Below are 24,078 nucleotides of genomic sequence, written 5' to 3'. Positions count from 1 at the left end.
GGCACAAATCCCAACAATTTGTCTTCTAGTGTTTGTTTAAACACACAGAAAGAAAATCAGAATTCTGAGTTTTTTCTCAGAATTCTGAAAAAAAAGATGCCTCCACTTTTTTATTCCAGTAGCCCTAATCGTCTTCTGTACAAAGCTGGAAATACAAAGCAGAGCTGAAAACCAGCCCGAAGACACTTTAAAGCAATCAACTACAATTCTACACTGTAGAACCATGTACAGGGAGAAATGTAAGCCAATGTGCTTCAAGCCTGGCTGATCACTGTTTTCGTTACCTGATAAAGATCAGGCTCTGACTGCTGGGCTGAGGGTGGCATACATTAACTCTTCTTTGATAGCTTCCTGTTAGTATGTTGTGGTATGTGGGATTCAGTTACCATTAGCAAAAATTGGCTAATTCTATTTAAAGCTACTACTAGTAAAATAACATGAGTAGCATAAATTTGGCTAATAGCTAACCTAACTTTATATATATTTATTGTTTTCTGTGTATTAATAAAGAAAACACTTTCTTTACCATTTGTGCCAGAGAAATTTTATACAAACAAAGATATTTTTTCTTTTCTCCCCACATTGCAGTTAGGACATCACAACAAGGTGATTGGTCAGTTGCAATGTTGGAACAACACCAAGATGGGGAAGCACATTATGCATTATCAAAAATGTCTTGTGATTACAGGAACAAGTAAAAATCAATATAGCACCAGTTGTCACAAGCATGATAAAATAACTCTCACTTTCTGCTGCAGTCTATTTAGAGTCCTGGCATCACCTCATGTCTTTGCACTGAGTGGAAAACAAAGTCACCAAAGAAAACTGGCAAGGATACAGACCTACATGCAAATGCCACAGTAGGAACCCCTTTTTCAGAGTCAAAGCTAACCTGTGATATCAAATCCTTCATCCATTAACACCGCTAACAGCTGTAACCATGTTGCGACTTATAGCATCCCATCATTCACCTGTCATTCAGTAAAAAGCAATGCTGTTGCATCTTAAAAGCCCTCATTGTCTTTGATAGTACTGCACAGCATATTTTCTTTTACTACTATGCTATGCCACCAAGTGAGTATCTTTCAACTGTTCCAAGGATCTGCTCTTTACACTATGATAGCTCAAGTATACACTATATGAGCAGTAATTATTCTCAAAGCTAGAAAGCCAAGCTGTACTCTGATCTCATCCAAGAGGACAAGTTGGAGCTGCTCCACTGAGAATCAATCAGAGGTGACTTTGTTAATGAAGATTAAAGGATGCATTCAGTGTCTTTACTACAACGCAGACAAGAAGCAAACCTACATCAAACCACGCACAGAACGGCAGTTTCAGTAATACTTCGGTTTTGAAATAATGTTTTCAGCTCTGGAAGAGCTTTCATAATGACAACAGTGCAACAAATCTGACACTTCAAACTACAAAGGTGATACAGAAATGTCCGATTAAAAACCATGGTCGAGAAACCAAAAGCACAAGTCTACAGAGAAACAGCTAATAACAGCTGTGTATAGTTTGACAAACATTCCTATGATGTATATTAGGAGATTGAAATGTTCTTGTGAAGTTAATCACACAACATGTGGGACATATAAAACCAAAAAAAAAAATTTAAGACAACAAAATGATGCATTTAAAGGGTCTGGCTACAGTGCTACTGCACAAAACTTATTTCTGCAAACAGTTTTTATACTTAAACCTTTTAGACACCAAGCTATCATCTTGTTAAAGAGTACTAAGCCAATTATACACAACTTGATATCTGACTTTTAACAATGAGACAATATAATACTGCACAATAAACCTCCAAAACTAATTTTCAGCAAGAGGCCAGTTGCAGTTCATAAAATATCGGCTTTGCCATCTGGTACTTAACATCTCTAACTTTAATGGTAGGTGTGTGAGTGCGTGAATCAAAATGGACAGCACATTTGCTGTTAACTTTTAGACATGACTCACCTTTTGATGAATGCGGATCCGCACCGATAGACAGATGGATGGATGGACATATAAATAACGGGACCACAAACTGCAGGAACAAAACAAATTTGAAAAAGAAAGCAAAGACAATGAAAGACAAAAAGTCAAGCATGCAGCAACATCTGAAAAGGGCGACAAAGAGAATGGGTGCTGGAGAAGCAGAGACAGATTGACCTGCTCAGGTAAAGAAAAGGAGGAAGGACAGATGAAAAGGAGAGGTGGAGAGAGGCCCACACCTTGTCTTCCTCCACTCAGATGCGTTGTGAAATCTGCTCACTCACCGGCTGGTGCAGAGAGAGAGGGGGGTGGGGGTGGGGGGGGAGGGGGGTTGGGGGGGTGTCGAAGTATGGGGTGAGATGAAGGTTAACCAGAGAGGTGAAAGTGGTGGGTGGCTGGGTGGATGGGTATGAGAGGATGGAGGTATGGAAATAGAAAAAAGGAGAGGGAAGGGACTAAGAGCTCAGTGTTTCTCTGTAGCTGTATTCAGAGCAGTATGGCACCACTGCAGCATTTCACTGGCTTGGCCGTCCCAGAAACAGATCCTCCACTCCCTCCCTCTCTCCGCCTCTCATCTCACCTCCCTCCTTTGCCTCCTGTCATCTCTCCTCCCCTAGCTCCTGTCATCCCCCCACCTGCTCCCCTGACCGCTCCTCCCTTCTTTCCTCCTGTACCCATCCTGTCTTTCCTTTCCTTTAACTTCTCTTCCTCTGACCCACATCCTCCACTCCTGATCCTTAATGTTCTCTTCTTCTCTCTTTAGTGCAACATCCTCTCTTGCTTTGCCTTCCTTCTTTACACACATCCAAGGTCACCCTGTCCAGTGGCAGGTGTGTGAGCATGTGCTCACATGTGACTGTGTGGCAGTGTGCATATGCAAAGATGGATGTGTTGATTTATCACTGTATATGTGTATGCATCTCATTCTGCCTCTTTTGCTGTGTGCATATATCATGGATTTACTAAGAATTCATCTACATATTTGCCTACACATACCTTACTGTGTAAAGGCAGAGGATGTCTCTCACTATGTATCAGTGCAACCCACACATACTCGAACTTGGAAATGACATTAAATTCCAAACGATGTATCATCTGACAACATGTGGGTGTGTGCAAGCCGGGGAGGTCAAGGATCCATCGCGTCTGTTTGGATAGTTCTGAAAAAAAGGGGGAGAGAAACAGGAAATAAAATCTCGAAAGTGGTAAGGAGCATGCATAATATACATCATCAGTGTTTTTTATTTATGTTTATTCATCTTTTATTTTTTTCTTGGGTCATACATCAAATGTGTTTGTATTTTTTGTTTGTTTGTTTTTTATAAGACTGAATGGTGTAATTAACACCAATGATCATTATCATTGTGTAATAATTAAATATTAATCTGTGAAAATGTGTCAGACTCCAGAAAATGGAATTCTGTAGTGTAGTGAAGATAAAATCCCGACATGTAGGAGCAAGTAACCTTATTTAGCATATATATGATGATGTATCAGTAGACTTTATAGTGTTTTTGCTTACATTTAAATGTGCAGAATGTAGCTATGTTGCCTTCCTCAACCTTATATCAGTTTTCCCGAGCAATAACAACAATTTAAATAATCAAAATCAAAGTAAAGTAAAGAAGAACAAATACACAGACATTTGAAGATGTTCTTAAACATATCAGCATGTTGTGGTGTCTTGTCTGTGGATATTCACTTGCAGCCAAAGAGCACAGTGGGTGGGATGAGTCTGTTATGACTGTAGCTTATTCTGTGTATGACTAATCTGATTCATTTATAATTTTCTTCAAGATGTTAGATGTGATTGTGGGGTACACAAGGAGTGCTAGCAATTTACAGATGACGAACAGTTCCATTTGCAAGGCTGCAGTGCTGCAAAAAAGTAGTCTTATTTCCCATCGCTCTTTCAGCTTAATGTTATGATGGCAGGTGAAGGCCAGTAGACTTGACATGAGGCAGAGGCAAAATTTGTTGCTTGCTTACGTTTTACTTACATCACTAAGTGAAATGGGAAATTATACTGGGTGTAGAGAAATTGTTATGAGAAATGGCCCTGTGTGGCTCTGACGTTAGTGACAATATTATTAATGTGTTTGTTGATTGGTAGGGAAGACATGAATCTTGTGAATGAGGCCAGGCTGTACATTTCAACTACAAATTGTCACAGTGGTCCTTCGCTGAGTTGGGTTGAAGGCTGGGCTATGGTCAGGTAATGCCTTGGTGCATCCATGTTTTGTAACAAAGTGTTAAGAAGGCCCTTTATACATTGCAAGCAAACAATCAGGCATAAAAACAATCCTATGATAGGCTCCACCCTTTCTGTAGTTGACTGTCAGTATTGCTACACTCAAATAAAGTCCAATAACACCACAATTCAATAAAAGGCATTTTCTGCAACACTTTATTTAACAGATTTTTTTTTACATTTTGACACACAGATTTACTCACTTTGCTCACCTGAATATTTTTTATATCAATAGGTAGTTTGTTCCAAACTTTTATGGCAAACAAAAGAAAACAAAATCACAAACTTGAGGGTTAAAACTTTATTTTGCGATGTTATGATCGCCTATTTTTACAGATAAGACACCACTTTGCATCACTCTGTTTGAGTCAGAACACATGATGTGTAGCACATGAACAAGTATCAAATAGCCTAGTATGTTCATTAATCAACTGTGATAAATCAAATATACATATAAAATATTACAAGTTTTAAACTATTTGATTTACTAACTGATTTACTGTTAAATCTCTAAAAAATATATGTTTCTAAGCTAATTAATAAACATTATACAAATGTATGTCAGATACAGATTTTGTCTTCGGTAATAATAAAACTATGAAAGCTAAAGTGCAGTAAATGAAGGCTTCTTTTTTTGGAAACAGCTGTATTGGTTGAACTTTAACATTTGGGCTTAGGAAATGAGGAGGCCTGCAGAAATAAGTGATTTGTCAAGCAAATCTAAAGGAGACACAGGTCACACACATATGGAAGCACTGCATAATTATTGTATGCCCATACACCTATTTTTGTTTGACATTTTAAATTGGTCCATTTTGCACAAAGATCATGTTCTTACTTCTTTCTGGCATTTTGCACTCAAGTATCTGGGGGTCCTTCTGAACTTTCCTAGCCAAAGCCACCATCAGTAAGCCCTTGGTGGAGTTTTGTCTTTGTCAGGCAACACACAGGCAATATGGGTTGTGTCCACATTTGTACAAGAAAAAGTCTTGTTCAAATTGAAGATCTTGCTTAGGAACCATTCCAAAAGCTCACCTAACACTTTAAATCAAATTGTTGAGATGATGTAAAAATACAAAAAAGTGCTAATACCAAAAGGTTGGCAGTCGTTGTTGCTATCTTCAAGTGAATTGCTGCCATGTGAACTGTGGACACTATGCTCGAACATACTGATTTTATTGGGGGATAAAAACCTGAAAACTCCTTACAAAAAATTGCACTGTAGTGATATTTTGATGACAAACTCAACACTGCTGCTGTGAAACTCAAGTGAGAAAGGGAAGAGAGCTACTGGAAGCAAAACTCGATTGCCAACACAGATATAAAGTGGAACCATGAAATGAGAGAAGCATGAAAGTGGAGACATGAGCAAAGGATGTAGTAAAGAGGGGTATGTGGTATGGGTGAAACACCCAGCCCGTGACTGACTCGGAGACCTTCTTGAGCAAAGGCTGACTCAGCTGTTCTGTGCTGGGCGCATGTGTGTGTGTGTGCATCTATGTGGCAGCAGACATCACCCAGTACCCCTCACCCCCACTCTCTATCCCCTCCTTCTCTCGCTCGCTCTCTCTTCACCTCTACCTCTGCAGTACCTCATTTCTCCCTGTGCCGGCAGGGGAAACACGCATACTTTCTGCTTTTCTGCCTGCTGGCTCTCCTCCAGCATCCTTCTGTGCCTCTTGTGTGTTCTCCTCCCCCTCCAGCCTATGTCTCCCCCCCACCCATGGGGTTTGTTGGCCAGCCTGGTTACCTGACTATTGCTGCTGCTGTTAAAGGAGTGGAGCGGTCTGACACAACGCTGCTACCCTGGTGCCGCTTTGCCTCGCTTCTCCTCTATGCCTTTCGCCTCACACTCTGCTTTGCTGGATAATTACCACTGTGTCTGCCAGAGACAGCGACAGAGGACAGCAGAGGAGGGAGGCAAAGAAACAGAGAGGCTGCACTCTTCGTTCAACTGCTGCATTCTTCAGTCTTTCCTTTCCTCTGCTTCCCCGGGCTGCAGGAGAGCAGTGCAAGGAACAACTTGATGTGAGAGAGCTCCCTAAAGGAATTTTATCCTTCTCTCTTTTGCGCTTCCTCATTCTGTTCATTCCTGGGACAGAGTGCAGAGGAGGAGAGAAGAGGGAGGGACTGAGAGCAAGACTCTGCCTTCAGCTGCACAGCTCAGTGTCCCACCTTGGTCCAGAGGCACATAAGTCAAACACTCACAGTGACTGGCAGACAAGGAGACAGACTGACAGAGACACACATTGTATACATATAGACAGGCAGAGAAGAACAGAGACAGACAGGTGGTGTAGGTGTCATGGCGTCAGTGGACAGCACTGGTTCAAGTGTCTCTGGTCGGCTGAGATCAGGGGATCTACTTCACGCTGGTCTGGCAGTTGCACTGCTGCTTGGTGAGTTACACTTATCTCTGTACCTTTAAGTGCCATGTCATTCCACTCTTTTCAAACATGTCTCTGGATGGGGCTATCCCTTTAATTGCCTATACATTTTAACCTGTTTCTGTGCCCTTTAGACCCTCTTCATTTGCTCCTTTTGCTCTCTTTTTCTTATTTATTATGTCTGGGTGGGTGGTACAGCCCTCTTACAGTAAATCAATACCTTTTTTTGGTTATTCTATATCTGCTATATCTACATCTGCTGCTCTGTCGCATCTGCTTCAGCGCTCATGTTTAATCATTCTCTTTCCATACCCAAACACTACAATGTATGGTGCTGTCACAGGTGATATTTAATTGTTAAAGAACAATCAGGCCAACAATACAAACCTTTGACTGAGATCAATTTCGTGTTGTAGGGTTGCTGCTGGACTGTTTGAGTAACTGACACTTCGCGCTTTGAAATTGTACTTTAAACAGAGCCGTCATATAGGAGAAAATAAAACAAATAATTAACTTTTGGTTTTCAAAGTAAAGAAAAACAAGCTATAGTTTATCTACATGCATGCCTGTGTGAACATAGCATTACTGGTAATGACGTAGTGGTGCAGTGATGATCTGTGCTTTTGCTCATACCCTCCCTGATTTTGTTGTAGTGCCCAATAGTGCCCCCACATTTCAAAATCCCCCCCTGGCTCTCAGTTGTTTGGAAAGTTGAGCACCATTGAGTTTTATGGAAGAAAAATGGGACTAGTATGTGTCCAGTATTGCAATATTAGTGTTAACCGACAAGTAAGATTAGAATGCATCTTATCTTGCTGCTTTTTAAAATGTGTTCTAGATCCAAAAAACACAAACAGCACTTTGTTGTTTCAGTTTTGTTTTGTTTTGGTTTTTTGGCAAATATTTGGGCTTTTTATGTTTTCCAACCAAACATCAGGGGGAAATATTAAAACAAATAACTTTAGTTCAATAAAATTTTGCATTTTGGCAAAGTTATTCACTAAATTATTCAAGAGTCCGTGAGTCCAGGTTAGCGGCAGCACCAAGACCAAATCATCATTTGTCCCAGTAGGGTCAAATTTGGTCATAGCATATCACATACTGAAAACATGCGAACACACTTCTGACTAGCTAACACAATACAACATTAGTTCACTTTAAAGGGATTAAACAATAGTTTAGTCCTTTTGGATAGATATGATAAATATATGTACCAGAAACTTTTAACAAAATATTCATTTAAGAAAGAGGAACAAATACAGGCAATATACACACTTCATTTACATCATAGTTCGCATACACAAATAACAGTTGTAAAGCACAGTTTTACAATTATTCATCTTATACATCTTATTCATATTCATTTGTTTCTTGTTGTATTTCATTGTCAGTACACATATTTCCAAATGACATTGTTGAGTGTTGTGGAAAGTCATACTGCACCAAATAACACTTTCTTAGTAAAATATTGTCCCAAAAATCATGCTAAAAACAGCATTGATCTGGTTGTTTTGTCTAAATTACCATCTAAGTTCAGTGGAATTTCTCTGAAATCATTTTCTCTTAAGCACATATTCTCAGGCTGAATCCCACTATCCCAGCAGGCATTAGATACACCAACAGATAAGTACAGGCAAGGCTAACACAAATAAGAAAGAAACATAAACTGTATAACAAATTATATTTTTTATCAGCGAATCCTTAAAGGATAGCCACAGCATTATAGAGCATTGTTGTTTTAGTTTGACTTTTAACAGTCTGACTCAAGTGGTGGTGCGAGATTGGTTTACATTAGGTATCTGTAAATTAAAATAAAATAAGTTCAAATATCTTTTAACCCATAAGAGTCCAGACCCATTTCCACACTCAGGAAAATTATGGGAGCGGTAAATCAGCAACATCAAGATCAATCAACAAAATGGATTATATAAGAGGTGTCACCGTAGGTTCTTAAACAGTAAAATATGTAACTCAATATCCCCAAAATACCTTAATTTTTATAAATGAACAGATTATAACTTAAATTTTAACTTAACATCATGACTCAACAACAGCCCAACAGTCCATATTCCAAGTTAGAAGAACTCTTAAATTTCAATTCAAGTTCTACACTTATGAATAAATACATACATTTGACTATATCCTCCTGAGAACTGAGGAAAGAATCTTCCCATTGAACTATTTTTGGGATTTCCTTCCTCTTTGGAGCTAAAAGAGACCACCCAAATGCATGAGATATCAATGGAAAGCCCACAATGTCCTCTATTTAGTACATTAGGACTTAATATGATAGCTCAAATAAGTCACAAGATAGAGACCAAAAACAAATGTCCATTACAAAGGACATAAATGGATGGACTGGTTCTCAGGAGGATATGGCTTTAGTTCCATGGGTGAGTTTTAGTCATTCAAGTCTTTGTAGTTCCTTGGTTTGATCTCTTTTACTGTTCACTTACATCATTAAATTCTCACCTCGATTTAAGAGATCCGGTTCATCTGTTATGAAAATGTCCATCTTAAATGGTCTTGATGCATTCTCAATCATCCAGGAAAGTAAATCTCCAAAAGTTGATTCTGTTCATCTGGACGTAGCGTTTTGTGGGAGAAACGTTTCGTCACTCATCCAAGTGACTTCTTCAGTCCATCTTAAATGCATTTTATCATTGTTAACATCTTATATATTCAGGATATGGTTATTTATCTAAATTGTGTCTGTATTGGAATGCTCAACTGTTTCTGTTATGTAATCAAGTAATGCCTAAATCAAGTAATGTGCAAAGTATTACAGCAATCTGTCACAACAAAACCTTTTGGCAACAGAGAAAGAAGAGAATGAAGGCAGTGAAGCAAAGGTCCCAATAAAAGTCAGGTGTGAAATTAAGGAAACATGTTTAACAGTAGGTTGTTCTCATTAACATCTCCGGATCTATATGAAAGTGTCATTCAGTATTAACAGACAGAAGCTGTTATTGCAGCAGGACCACAGACAAAACTTGGAATAATTACTTTTTTCAGAATAAAGATACTCTTCAGATATCTGTAACTTTTCAGCATGGAAGATGCAAAAGGTTGGAACAACTGTCATGCCAACTACTTTCATTTTTTCCATTTTCATTCACGCAAAATTATTCATCATCCTTTTTTGTGACGAATAAACAAAAGATACAGTAAAAAGCAAAATTACAGAGTGATCATGGTGTAACATAGTAATCATGTTAACATTTCTCCAGTACTGTGCCTGAAAATGTAGTTACTGCAGCATTGTTTGTATGAATATCACATTGCATATATTACCTGAAGTGAAAAACTGAAACTATCTTGTCCCACAATACCAGCAGCTCTGCCTATTAAGTAACTCAGCTGCTGGTGTAATTCTTTGCCCATTCACCTTGAAAAGGACATCTCACATCCCTCACCTCTCTCATATCCATTCCCCTGTTCTTTCCTTGTGACCCCTTCCATCACTTCCTACACATTGTAACTCCATTACCTACGCTTCCTTGTTCATACCCCCCTCTCCCACCTTTCCCATCACTTCCCTGTATATCTTGCAGAATAGTGTCCTCAGTCAGTTCTCTATGGGTTCTCTTAGAAATACATTAACTCTTCAATTACTGGCCTACTTAAAAAAAGAAGAAGAAAAAAAAAAAACAGTCACCTTGACAGTCAGGCAAGGACACACACACACATACATGCACACAGACACATATGCACATACATGCACACACGCAGTTGCTTTTCAGACCATCAGTATTACTGATATGTACACAAACTAAGTAAGTGCATATATACAGTTCACATACATGCGCATGCACACACATACACAGACACACACATCACATAAAAAGATAACAGTGCATACATTACATAAGTGAATTGTACACTACTTCAGGATGTGAATCTGTGGGTGGTTTCAGGACAAACTGTTAAGACAAAAAAAGAGGATAGTGAAGAGTAAAGTGATGTACAAAACCATGATAGTAGAGAGCAGTAAAGCCAAGGAGGTGTCAAGTTTATTTCTAAGCATGAGGAGGGGGCACCATATAATCCATTTAGAAATGTTTTTGTAAATGGATTACATCTTTTTTTTTCTCCACTGGAGCATTTTGTTTCACAGACTATTCACTGAAAACGTGCAACTAATTACTGATAGAGGATAAATGTTTGTTTTCATTGTTGAATTTACCAAAGAGTTTAAAAGATAGTTCAATGTTCAAAACCTCTAAGCCTCTTAAAGTAGAAAATACACACACACACACACACACACACACACACACACACACACACACACACACACACACACACACACACACACACACACACAAGCCCGTTCAGCTATCTTAGTGAGGACCTTCATTGACATAATGCTTTCCCTAGCCCCTTACCCTAACCATTAAAAATGAATGCCTAACCCTAACCCTTACCCTAAACCTAACCATAACTTAATTGTAACCTTGACACTAAAACCACATTTTGAGCCTCAAAAAGGCCTTCAAACTTGAGTGTGTCGGTGAGTGTGTCCTCACAAGTGACTGTTGGTTCTCACAAGTATAGTAGAATGCAGCTTTCGGTCCTCACAAAGATAGCTAGACAGGAACACACACACACACATATGTTTCCATGTTCTTATTTAGGTATTGTCTCCCGCAGGAGCAACTTCTGAAAGCAACTAAGACAGAAAGATTCAGGAAAAAAAGGAGTGAGAACGGAATTGTCCAGACTGTCGAGTGCTATAAAAAAGTAAGTCAGGCTATTAAAACAGAGCAAAAGTGGAAACAGAAAACAAACAAGTTCAAAATTAAAAATGCCTGAGCTGAAAGTGGATGAGTCAGCATAACTGAAGAGTTAAATACCAGGTGTTACAAAAAAATCAAGAAGAGTGGGTGGGACAAAAGCATATAGATGACCAAAAAAGCAAAGCCAAACAAACTGATACTTCCTTGATGTATAAATATTTATTTGTAAGGTATAACAGTGCACATATTTATTATAACCAATATGTGACTTGCAGAAGGCACTCATTTAGTTAATTTCATCTGAAAAAAATAATAAAATACAGGCAGAGGTTTATTTTTGTCTATGTATTTGCACTACTGGAACACATACTCTTCAGTGGGAGTTCCACCCACATTTACAATTCCTTGCTTGTATCATTAACCCTAAAAGCTTACTTCAGCAATATCTTTCTTCTTATTTATATCATTTTACAAAAGCAGCTGATAAAAAAACAGAAAGAATTACGATTCAGATACTGAAAGAGTTTTCCCAATATGAATTAAAAGTTTCAGCTCCAATAAGTCTTACTTGAAATAATCTTCTTACAACACTATTACTTTTTTTTCTGACAATGTTTTATTAGTTCTAGCCATACACAGTAAATCACCATTAATATACTTAATATAATACAAAATAAGTTGTGCTGTCTGTTGAATGAGTTCTATCCAAGTAACTTTTTCTGTGTATATCAAGAAAAGGTTATTTCACATGATTTCATCCATATCCAGTAATATGAGGACTCAAGTGTTTGAGATTCTTGTGCTAACGCAGATTTATTCAAAGCATTCAGAGCAGGTGATGCAAAATTCTTTTAAGCAAGTATACATACATGTCTATGTGTCCTCAGCAGAGGCATACATGTACTCTAACCTTGTCTGTACCTTGTCCAAGTGAAATGTGATCCTGAGCAGGTCAATGTGGAAGAGAGTATTTATAAATAGACCCCAAGTGTGTGAGAGAGAAACCAGAGCAACAATCTGAGAATTACACCAGCTGTCATTGCAAAACCCACATAACATGCCTGGCCATGTGAATTTAAGTCACATGACTCTTATACTCTATTCATAAATTGGATTAGTTGGGTCTTGATAAAATCAAATGTTTTGATTGCTTAATTAGTTTGACTTAATGAACTAGAGAACAAATCTTTTCTCTTAAGAAATGGTACCAAAATTCTATGTTTCATTTTTTTTTACATATTTTTTTAACATTAAGACTAATAGAAGAGAGAGCATTGCAGGTTTTACATAGAGGACATCATACAGTATAAATGTCATTTGATAAAATTGTCAGTTGCTTCTGCAAAGTTGCATTTAGAACCTAGCCTAATTTTCAAAGCCTAAAGTTTGCCATAAAGTCCATAAAGTACACAAAAAAAGTAATCAGGGAGCATGTGGTCATTTTTCTCCCTGTGATGGCAATTTTAAATATATTAGGTTTAGACTCCATATTAAGATTTTTATTCACAATTTAATTTTAAAAGAAGAGAGACAGAATAGTGTTGCCTACTTGGCCACATTCTACTTTTACTTAAGTTATTTCATAATGAATTCACACATAATTAAGTCTCAATAAACTGATGCCACAACAAATATTGCAAATATCAAACAAACACAAAACTCTGTACTATCTTTTACTTTTTTATTTTCATTTTGCCTTATATAATTGTCTTTTTATTGCATTTCAAAAAACATTTTCTATCCTTTTCTAAAAACTTTTTAACTTTTCCTTTCTCCTTTGGTTTAGGCGTATGGACTGTTGGTGGACTGGAAGTTTCCACAGGTAAAGTGTCTTCAATAGAAGCAATGAATGGCTCCACGGTTTTGTTGCCCTGCACTTACTCTTCATGTATTGGCATCGAAAATCTCTACTTCAACTGGCAATATAATGACAATGGAACTCTCATAAAGGTACGTGCACACAATCACAACACCAACAGGGATACAAAAAAAGCATAAAAATAGTGATTCCTAACATTTTCATATGTTTCGTGTCTCTTCGCATAAACAGTAGGTGAGTGTATGCTGTTGTAGTTCTGAAGGCATGGGGATACAGTTTTGTTCATAAGTATTTTGATGATCAGATAGTTCTTGTAATTTTGCCTTTGTTAACCTTTGATGATCACATAGTTCTTGTAGTTTTGCCTTTGTTAACCATCACATGTGATTTTTTTTTTTTTTTAAAGTACAGCCTGTATTAACTGTTTAGGAAATGCGGCCATTTTTTAATATACAGAATCTGCTTTTATTACTTGAAAATCCTCTGTAGGTTATGACTGCCTGAAGTCTAAAATTCATGAACATCACCAAATGCTGTGTTTCCTCCCTTGAGATGCCAGGCCTTTACTGCAGTCACTTTCAGCTGCTGCTTGTTTGTGGGTCTCTTTGCCTAGAGGTCTGCAGTGTTGGGAAGGTTACTTTTAAATTGTATTCCACTACAAATTACAGAATACATGCCCCAAAATGTAGTTTGTAACGTATTCCATTAAGTTACTCAGTGTGAGTAACATATTCTGAATACTTTGGATTACTTAATATATTGTCATGCTTTTTACAACTACATGAATGTACTATTGCTGTGTGATTTATTACTATTACTGAAGGCTACTTGCCACCAAGTTAACATTGTTAGCTTGCGTTAGCTGAGGTTAGTTCATAGACTGCTTTCAAAACTGCACATGATTATTTGCAGCTCGCAGGTTATTAATGTTTAAGCAGGTCTAATAATCTACAGTCTATGAACTAACTTCGGCTAACGCCAGCTAACAATGTTAACTCGGTGGCGAGTAGCCTTCAGTAAAAGAAACAAATCACACAGCAATAGTACATCGAAGATACTGAAGTGGCACATAACCCAGGTAGCTACCACAACTGGGTAGCTGCAGTAGGCTAACGTTTGTTTTTAAAAAAGAACTTACTTCCAGATGTTTGTTTAGGGTTGGAGTCTTTTGACGCTGAGAGCAGCTTGGTTGCTGGCAAACAGTGTTTGCATTGCATGGTCAAATTCACCCATCCCTTTCTTCTTTAAATATGAAGTGGTGTCGGAATTTCAAAGTAAGAAATCCATTCCTGCTCGTACTCTGCTGGCTCTGTTGTGCTGTCACTGGGTCCATTGTGTAACTGACGCCACCAATGTTAACGGGACGCTTACATTGGAGCCTCTTATTTCGTGTCTTGTTTGGGTTTCTGGCTATGTGTGGAGTTACCAAAATTGGAGAGGGGATAGCCTAAGCAAAAGACCGCTGTGTAATCCAGTTATTTCAACAAAGTAACTGTATTCTAGTTATCACCATTTTAAACGGTAACTGTAAGGGAATACAGTTGCTCATATTTTGTATTTTAAATACATAACACCAGTACATGTATTCCGTTACTCCCCAACACTGGACTTCTAAACTCTACTGAAAAGAATGCTCTGGTGGAAAGCATGTTCTGATATCATGTGACTCACTTGGTCATTTAATTAAATCCTGTTTCTTTGTCTTGAGAGGCTCTTGGGTTGCTTGTGCAGTATACATTGGGTGATTAACGATTTGCACTTTGTGCTGCCCAATAAATTTTTCAACATTTGTCAGGATCTGAGGAGCAATTGTAGCCCTGTACATTTCAGAATTCATCCAGCCACTGTCAGCAGTCACATGATCCGTAAACACTAGTGAATGAGTTCTGTTGGAAACCATACATACCTATGCCATAACATTGACTTCACCACGCTTCAGATCATCATTTTTTCTTTTGTTTTTTCTCTCTTTAACCATTGGTTTGCATCTTGTTGTAAATGCTCTGTATTTCCATTAATCAAGACATCTATTGATTGTAGACTTTGACAATGATATAGCTACCTCCACAGTGTTGCTGACTTTGTTAGAGGTTGTGAAGGAACTTTTTTTTTTTGACCAAAGAAAGAATTCTGTGATCATTCACTTCACAGGTGTCTCCACAGGTTTCCCTGGCCTTTAAGTCTTGCTGAGCTGCTCGGTTCATTCCATCTTTTGATCAATGTGCCAAATAGCTGATTTGGCCACAGTTTTTTTTAGCTTGATTATGGCATAACTACACGTTCTTTCAGACAGCTAGCAAATACAAGTTCAAGTCCAGATCACAATTTCCTTAATATGTAAGAAAGTGTCAAGGGACCCTTTACCTGGCCATAAAACTGCTTGTCAATTATTTTTGAGTATCTAAGAATGGGGAACTATATATAAAAATGCCCAAACAGGTAATAAAACACTTTTGTTAAACCCCTTGAATTAAAGTCTTGATTTTCAGTGTGATGTGGTGGTGTACAAAGGCAAAATTACAACACAGTGTGTCATCATCCCAATGCTGTGTAGCTGACACCCAATACTGTGTATCTAAGGAAATATCTTGTGTGTAGTTATGTGAAGCGTTGATCCCTATGGAGGGTGTGGAGCCGAAGGTCCGTGTGTACCATGAGCGTGTTGAGTTTGTCGGCTCCTCAAAGAGGAACAACATTTCGATCTTGCTATGGAATATCACCTTTGAAGATGAAGGAGAGTACATCTGTTTTGCCAGGAATCCAAAAGAGAAGAACCGCAACCACAGTGCTATCTTCACTCTTATAGTGGTGGATCAAAGTATGTAAAAGTTGCACAAACACCTGGCACACAAAAATAGAGCTTTATCTGAATGCTGACTGACTGTTTATAAAATACATATACTTAAAAAAAAAGATTGCACTTACGCTACTAGCATCTAGTTTCGATCTTGTTAGAGCTCTAAGTCAGTTTTTACATACTCTGTATACTTATTTGTCCTCACAAAGTCACTGTCTCCCTCTCTTTCTCTCTCTCTCTCTCTCTCTACCTTTTCAGTGAAGGAAGTTGACAACACTTTGACAATCATTATTGTCTCAGCGTTGGGTGGAGTCATAGGCTTAGTTATCATTGTCATGGTGATAAAGGCTGTTGTTGTTCACTTCCTGCAGAAGGATGATGAGAAGAAGTGAGTAGATCACTGAATATCTTAATAAGGACATTTAGAGCAAATCAACAATACTGATAGATAATCTTGTTATCATATATATTTGGGTCAGCTACAGTCAAACAGCCAAAAACTGTGTATTGCTGGCAAAAAGAAATTTGGTCTATTATATGCTATTTTTATAAGTGTTTCTGCAAATTTAACATCTTGTGAAATAGGGTGTAAAGATTTGTGAAGTTTTTGCCATTAATGAAAAAAATTTCCAGCTTTTAAGGAACCATTGAATTTTCTTTCCTGATATGGACACAACAGCCGCAGAATGGTTTTTATTCATATATTTTTATTCATATACATACAACACATGTTACAAGTCCTATGATGTCATTGACTTTTGCAGACACTATAGCCTGCAGCACGCTGCTCAAAACTCCTCACATAAGCATGTAGCATAATTTATTCTTATACCTGCAGCAATATCATATGTATGAAATGTACAGAAGTTATAAATAATTAAGTGTGGTGAAGTACTGTTTATATTTCCTGTTTAATCACACAAGTTATGCACTGTTACGGCAACACAATTTTTCAGACAAGACATATTGACATGAAGAATAAGTCAAGTGATCTTCATACATACATGTTGTAAATAATATTTTTATGTACTACAAATATTTTTAATATGTGCAAGTCTTATTTGAATTCTAAAAAGTATAACAAAAAGTTTGTATGTTGGAAAAAAATGAAAGAAATTGCTTGTCATACTCCAGTTTGCAAAAGAAGTGGAATTATTAGCTTTCTGTTATCTCTTTTATGGATATAAAAACTGCATCTAGCAGTGAAAATCTGATATTAGAGGAAATTCAATTGTGTTACGTCATAATTTCAAGAGTATTTGCTTTCATATAACAAATGAACTATTTATATTCGATGAATACTACTAAAATCATTGTAACCTTTATCACTAGGTCTAACGTCATATCATCAACACCAGTTCATATAAAACTACATTATTTACTGAAAAATAATTTTGTGTCACAAAGATTTACCCAGTTATTTGACTGTGGCTGACCCAGGCACTCATTTGGCCATGTTAATGGATTGTTCTGTATTTTTCTAATTAAAATATCTGATGTAATCAGTAATGGTTTTATGCTGACAATATAGGTCAAATTGTCTCAGAGCAAAGTGGGCAATTAATATGAATCTGTTATATTATATAATAATGAAATAACGTCACCCATATTCTATGTTTCCAAAACAAAATTATTATTTGAAGCTCAGTGGGTTACGTTTTTTTAAAACCCCTGCAGTATATATGGCACATGGCCCTTATCGCTTGTATTTGTCTCCTTTTATAGGTGTTCAATATAACCTTTGTTTCTCTTATCTCTACAGTAAAGAGTGCCTAGTGAGCTCCTCAGGGAATGACAACACAGAAAATGGTCTTTCAGGAGCCAAAACTGAAAACAAAGGGACACCAAAGGCTTGAACAAAATGTTAAGTATGCCTACATGTTTGTATATATGTTAGACAAATGTACACACTCAGCGAAAAATCAATTATCTTACTAGCGGCTAACAAAAACAACTTGTAAAAATGTCTATTTTAAATCATGCTTGAGATTTGGGAAGTGTGAAGTGTGCATAGGCCTGGATCTCTCTCACTTACCATGGTAGCCCATTTGTTCCACTGTACAGCTTCTGCTCCACTTTCTTCACATTGCAATCTCCAATTTATGCAGTTGACGTGTTATTTTTTTCTATGTACTTTCTTACTATCTAATAACATTCACACTACGTTAAAGCAAGAACGCATCACAAGAAATCTTTTTTATACACCCAATGTCAGTATTCAGTTTCCAGTCCAAAACATGCTTTACAGTATCAGTTGAGAAGCTACAATATGTTTGATTCTTAGTCTGGAACTCTACAACTCCAAGTGAAACTTGGACTTAGATATACTCAACCAGTGGGAACAAATATCTTTGATGCCATGTTGAACTGCCATAATGAAAAACTGCCAGGATGTCAGTCGAAGAACAGCACAACACTGCTCAAATTCTTTCCCTTAGCTCTCAAATGATATAAATGCACCTGGATGAAAATAAGCCAGGTGATAACTGACTAGAAGTTTGGTTATAAATAAAAGATAAAAAATTTTCAGTCCCAATCACATAAATTGTTTATAAATAAAATAGGAAGTTTTACATTTTAAACACTGACTGTAAAATTTGTATTTTGCCATTTTAAACACTGGGCGCTGTTTTACTGATTAACTGTGTTTGTAGGTAACGAGTAAATCCCAACTGTTTCCAAAGGATCTTTCTGACATTAACCTCTGAAATGCCAATTTTTATGTGAACTTCTGGGTTCAGATTAGACACACTGCTGGTTTGTTTGGGCCAAAGATTTTCTGTGAAATGCTGGTTAGCAGGGACTAACAAATGGGCTTACCTTAGGTGAATAAAAGATCCAGTTCTGCACAGGTTTTATTGTTTTGCTTTAGATAAACACAGGTGCCTGTTCTGCTTCTGCTCCCTTGGCTGGTGAGAAGAACTTACATAAAAAAAGAAGAACCCTAACCATCATCAAAGACAATCCCCAGACTACCCAGCTCCCTATTGAAAGGAATGAACTTAATCATGCTGCTTCTGACTAATAACCAATGCATTTTGAGCATGTGCACATTTTATATAGCTTCGTATAAGATTATATATTACACCATAATACAGGAACATTTCTGTGTGTCTCTGTTTGGTCCCCTCCACGCTGGCCAGAACTGCGGGAAGCTCTGTCAATGCTCATCTCAACACTGCTGCAACTGTTTAACACCTTTTTAGCCACGTCAGGGTTATTGAAAAAGAACTTTTAGAATATTGGCCGACAAGTTTACTGTAGAAAAATTAATAACTGAAAGAAAGTTTACACTTAATTAAAAAGTAAGAACATTTTAGCAGCTCTGTTTAAGTGAAAGAATTGAAAAGCCCTGCCAGAGGAGTTTGAGAAGCTGCTTAATGGCTTATTAGCAGGATATCTGTATAAGCACATGCAACTCAAAATGCTAATTTCCAAATTTACATGTGGATTCAGTGATATACATATAATTCAAAGGAAACTTGCCAAACCCATCAAGAATATACAAGTCCAGTAATATAGCCTTGGTAGTGCAGGTAGCATTGTCTTGGGGCAGCTCACTGCAAAAGAATGTAAAGACTGTTGGGCAGTCAAATATTGTCCAAAATGTATGTTTTTATTCAGTACAAAAAATATATCAAAGAAATATTAATATTATTCTGAATTGAATGTGTGTGAATGCCCCTCAAGGGCAGTCATAAGTGCTTGTTGGTCAGCTACATTATTTTGTGTACATCTACAACTGGCCAAAACTGAGCATGTTATAGAGTCTAAACTGATAAAATTACTACTTGACTGTATTTAAAACCCTGGCCATTGAAGATTTTAAACTTTTTGTTCAGACTTCACAAACAGCCCCAGTGTTGATCTTGGCTGTTTAAAAGGGACGTTGGTTGATGTTGCTGAGAGTAAATTGAGAAATTTTAAATTAAACACATATAAAAAATTTTTTTAAGTAAATGCTTAAATGTGCACAATATAAACACCAGTACTTATTTCTTTCAAGAAACGCCAAATTGGAAAATGTAACAAAATCTTCATAAATTCACATTTCTGTTTCATTCTTTCATAAGTCAACAAGGATCGGTTTACTGCTAAAATGCCCTTGGGAAATTAGAACCACCTCTCTTTGTAGTTTGTAGTCACAGTCACTTTGACGTCCTTTCTATGAGGACCGCAGACATGCTCTGCATAAATAGTTTGAACAGCTGAAAGCTACATACATACATTACACGCTGCTACACAAATACCCACATAGGAGGATTCATTTTGATACCAGAGAACAGCTCACTGGCCTTGCCTGCAAACAATACAGCACTGTGTCAGTGTTAAAGTGGTTTTGTTACAATGGCAAATCACGGAAGTGGCCTCACAGTTGCCATTCTTTTATACTATATATTAAGAGAATTAACAAAAACACAACATTCTCACTTTGTGTTTGTCATTTTGACCGAGTACCTGACAGCAGCACTGTGTCAAATGGTTTTAACTTCGAGTACATGTTAACTTACTGGAACAGAGCTCTATGACAAGCTTTTATTTTATTTTTCTATTTGTTCACTTCTGTCAGCCTGCTCCTCTCTAATACTGGAGTGCATTTCCCTTGCTTTCAATGGAAGCAATAAGACAGATATCAGATTATGCAATAACCTGTTATAAGGCACTTTAAAGATGTGTCTGGACTGGCTGGCAATTCTGTCCAAGGCACTGATCATTGTACCAATATATGTATCCACACCACGGAAATGTATCTCAGCTGAGTTTAAGTATGGTGATTAGGATCATATATCTACAGCAGATGGTTTTGTCTGCATTGGATCAATCTATATTAGGTCCCATTTACACTTGGCTCAAAATTCCCTGAGCAGATGAAAGCTGTATCAGGAAAAGCTTGAACCCAGGCCCACATTATAACACATGTCTAACATATTACCCCATTTGTACTTTGCTATTTCATAAAAGTTGTATCTAGATGGAATAATAACACAGTGGTGGCCCTGGGAGTTCAAGGTGCTGCAGCTGCAGTTTCTGTTTTTGCTGTGGATTATTTCTTTGTTAGTTTGTTGTTGTTGTTGTTTTATTTATTACTTTGTCAAACTGTTGAAGATGTTGAAGATGTGTCTCAGTATGCTTTTATTTTACATTTTTTAAATGTATGTTTTACTCAGAGCTCTCAGGGCTACCATACTAATGGGCTAAAAACACCCTAATTGACACTGCCAACTGACAAATATGAAATGCCCTACAAGATAACCAATGCGCTGCCCCCTTACAGGAATACAATATATTTTTCTGTGTGTAATATAAAAGCAGCCATTGTTGCAATCACAGAAAACATCATAACTGACCTATTATGAATGTTCTTGCTTTGGAGTCCTAATTATAAGATTTGATGTTATGTACTGAGTAGTTGTTTGGTTGCACTTATGTCTTTGAGGGATGCATTTAATTACCATTGCAAGGAAAGGTGTTGTAGAATATGACCTCAATTGACTCACGCAATTAGGTTTCATACAATATATAAAGTACAACGCCTATGCCCAAGAAGCATAAGTGCTTATTTTATTATACATTACTAAATAGTGTAAGTATATGCTGAGTATAAATGGGATCAAGAGTGAATTGTGATCAACCTTAACAGTACAATGTTAGAAGTGAATATATCCTGGTGAACCTGTAAAAATGTGAATGATGTGGATGTAAGGCATCACACACTGTCTAAGAGTTATGGGACCCCTCTGTAAAGAGGGTATATACATCCAAAGTCTTCCTGTTAGGGAAAAGCAATATTGTGGAGTTAATGTGTCTGTTAGTGTACTTTTCATAACCCTGACACTCAAAATACAGTATAGGTGGATTCACATAATACATAACTCAAACCTCACTATTTGTGTTTACGGATTTTCTTCTTAATTTAATGAAGAAAAACAAATTATAATAAAATACTTAAAAAACAACAATAGAAAACTCCGTGCAGCAAATTAGGCATATGTATCTGAGCGGGTTATAAGAGGTATGTACTGTTTTAATACCAGCCATAACTGATGTGATAAAATATGTATATGTGATGGGGAGAGGAGAGCTGTTTTAATGCATAACGCAGGTCTGGTTTTGGTACAGTTGCCTTTATAATCGCAAGACATTGTACTAAGCATTGAATGCATTATTATTATTGTTATGTTTGTTTGTTTTTTATTTCATCTTTGGTGTTCTGATCTGTCCTGTCTTCCTCCAAGAAGCACCTGTACCGAACCTCTTATGACTCTTGAAGTTAGCCAACAGCTTGCAGTGATTGCTGCAGTACTGAGTGTGCACGGTACAGTGTACAATGCTCCTCTGCAGTGGTGCAATACAGCACAACAAATACAGTATGACTGCCACCCAGTGGTAAATGCCCCTGTAGTACAAGCCATGATACTACTAGCATGCATTTTGATTTGGACTATGAGGATTGCACAAAATTTAAAAAAAAAGAAAAAAAAAGTGATTATAATTTCATGTAACTGTGTTAAAGCAGTTCAAAGATGTATTATTACGCATAATGTTGCAATTGTTTCTCCTGCTTTATATAGTGCTAGTAGTCTAATGGGGAGATGTGATGTATAAGTTTACACAAAAAAATTAGGAAAAAAATACATTGAACAATAAACCACGTATGAACAGTGGTTGTTCATCAGACTACTACTGGTGAGCATAAAATAGTTATAGACAGCATTTGTTCTGCTGTAACATTATTCACTAGGTAACACAGTATTGTGAATTCTCATTGACTAGTATGATTTTTTAGAGTTAGTATTGCTCTTACTGCCAGAGCGGGTGAAACTCATACTGCCAATCCAAGAGTCTCATGTCTGCTGTTGTTACAACACGATTATAATGACACGCAATCTATTAACTACGGTAACACTACTAAAACATGATGTTGCATTACTGTCTACTGCTGTATAAAATGCATATGAAAGCTAATCTGTATATGATGATGCTCTATACTACTTCTGTATTTCTAGCAGCTGAAACTCACACTGCCAAGCCAAGAGTCTAATGTCTGCCTCCCACATTCCACACCAGAGCTGCAACTATTAGTCAGTTACTTAGTCAAGAAAAGGAATTGACAGCTATTTTAAGGACATAGTTTGTAAGTCATTTTTCAAGTAAAAAGTGCCCACATTTTTATAGCATTGCGTTCTCAACATTTTCTGGGTTTTCCCCTCTTACACATTATAGGAAAGATTAATATAGTTCAGAAAAAATGAAATTTTTTGTCTTTTTTGATAATTTGAAGTTAACATTAGTGGTAAAAATACTAAACTATGATTCATATTGTGATTTAAACAAATAACTAACGTTTGACAGACAAAGGCATTGAGAATTTCTTTTAGGTTTCATTTATAAGCACTGACCTCTCCACATGCTGTCACTGCAGTCCTGCATTTTAGAGTATTCTATCAATATTTTACATATCCTGGGGCTGCAAAACATAAATCTATCCCAAATAAAAATGATTTTACAAAGTCATATCTAGAGCAAGCTAAGGCCACTGATAGCATACAAATTATAGCAACTGATAGAAAGTCGTACTGTTGCAGCAAATTCTTATGTTTTGCTTACATTACCGTAGTCTGTTCAACATACACACACAAGCAAAATACATCTGCAAACACATTTTTTCTGGATCAACCTTCCTGTGAATATTCAGCTGTCTGTCTGTATTTGTGTCCACGTTGTTCATGCTCCCTTCATGACTATGCACTTCAAACTTTTCAATTATTAGCAAAGTACATCCTGAAAATAAAATGTTGATTGAATTTCCCAGAGTGCTGTTTTCTTTCTCTGTGTTTATTCAGCTCTGAAATCAGTTGATTTAGGATAGGTTAGATCTGCTCTTTGTCTTTGTAGTTGTTATACTGGTAGTCAATATATTAGTGCAAGACAAAAGCTACACAGGCACTAGCATAACAGAACATCTATATGATTTATACTATAGTGTACTAGTTAATATTTTCATCCTAAGGAAATAAACTAGAAATATGATTTAAATGTCATACAACTTTAGTGTTGATAGTAGTATAGTACTCCATATAATTGAATGGAAAATGATTTCTAATCCG

The 24,078-nt window shown here is 37.0% G+C and overlaps 1 protein-coding gene and 1 long non-coding RNA gene across 3 annotated transcripts in view; one reads left to right on the top strand and one right to left on the bottom strand.

Annotated features, from left to right (window-relative positions):
* LOC134641242 (uncharacterized) overlaps positions 1–2,266 on the bottom strand; it is a 29,162-nt gene extending 26,896 nt beyond the window's left edge. For both annotated transcript variants that reach the window (XR_010095515.1, XR_010095514.1), the window contains exons 1-2: positions 2,158–2,266; positions 1,963–2,032 (exon numbers count right to left, since the gene is read on the bottom strand). This is a non-coding gene — a long non-coding RNA (uncharacterized LOC134641242). The remainder of the gene's footprint in view (positions 1–1,962; positions 2,033–2,157) is intronic.
* Positions 2,267–5,847: 3,581 nt separating this feature from the next.
* LOC134641417 (sodium channel subunit beta-4-like) lies at positions 5,848–23,758 on the top strand. Its single transcript, XM_063493835.1, has 5 exons — positions 5,848–6,630; positions 13,141–13,304; positions 15,772–15,991; positions 16,229–16,358; positions 17,733–23,758. Exons 1-5 carry the CDS (start codon positions 6,537–6,539, stop codon positions 17,824–17,826), a joined length of 702 nt encoding a protein of 233 aa, XP_063349905.1. The 5' UTR covers positions 5,848–6,536; the 3' UTR covers positions 17,827–23,758.
* The last annotated feature ends 320 nt before the right edge of the window (positions 23,759–24,078 follow it).

The sequence above is a fragment of the Pelmatolapia mariae genome, linkage group LG14 (genome assembly GCF_036321145.2).
Source record: "Pelmatolapia mariae isolate MD_Pm_ZW linkage group LG14, Pm_UMD_F_2, whole genome shotgun sequence".
Lineage (NCBI taxonomy): Eukaryota > Metazoa > Chordata > Actinopteri > Cichliformes > Cichlidae > Pelmatolapia > Pelmatolapia mariae.
Note: the sequence above shows the minus strand (reverse complement) of the source record. Positions and strands in the feature narration are given on the sequence as shown.

What these genes read in the sequence shown, in the direction of transcription:
- LOC134641417 (XM_063493835.1), top strand. Translation starts at nt 6,537, where the DNA reads ATGGCGTCAGTGGACAGCACTGGTTCAAGTGTCTCTGGTCGGCTGAGA. An exon ending in GGCAGTTGCACTGCTGCTTG is followed by an intron (nt 6,631 to 13,140) that starts GTGAGTTACACT and finishes CCTTTGGTTTAG; the next exon opens with GCGTATGGACTGTTGGTGGA. An exon ending in ACAATGGAACTCTCATAAAG is followed by an intron (nt 13,305 to 15,771) that starts GTACGTGCACAC and finishes TCTTGTGTGTAG; the next exon opens with TTATGTGAAGCGTTGATCCC.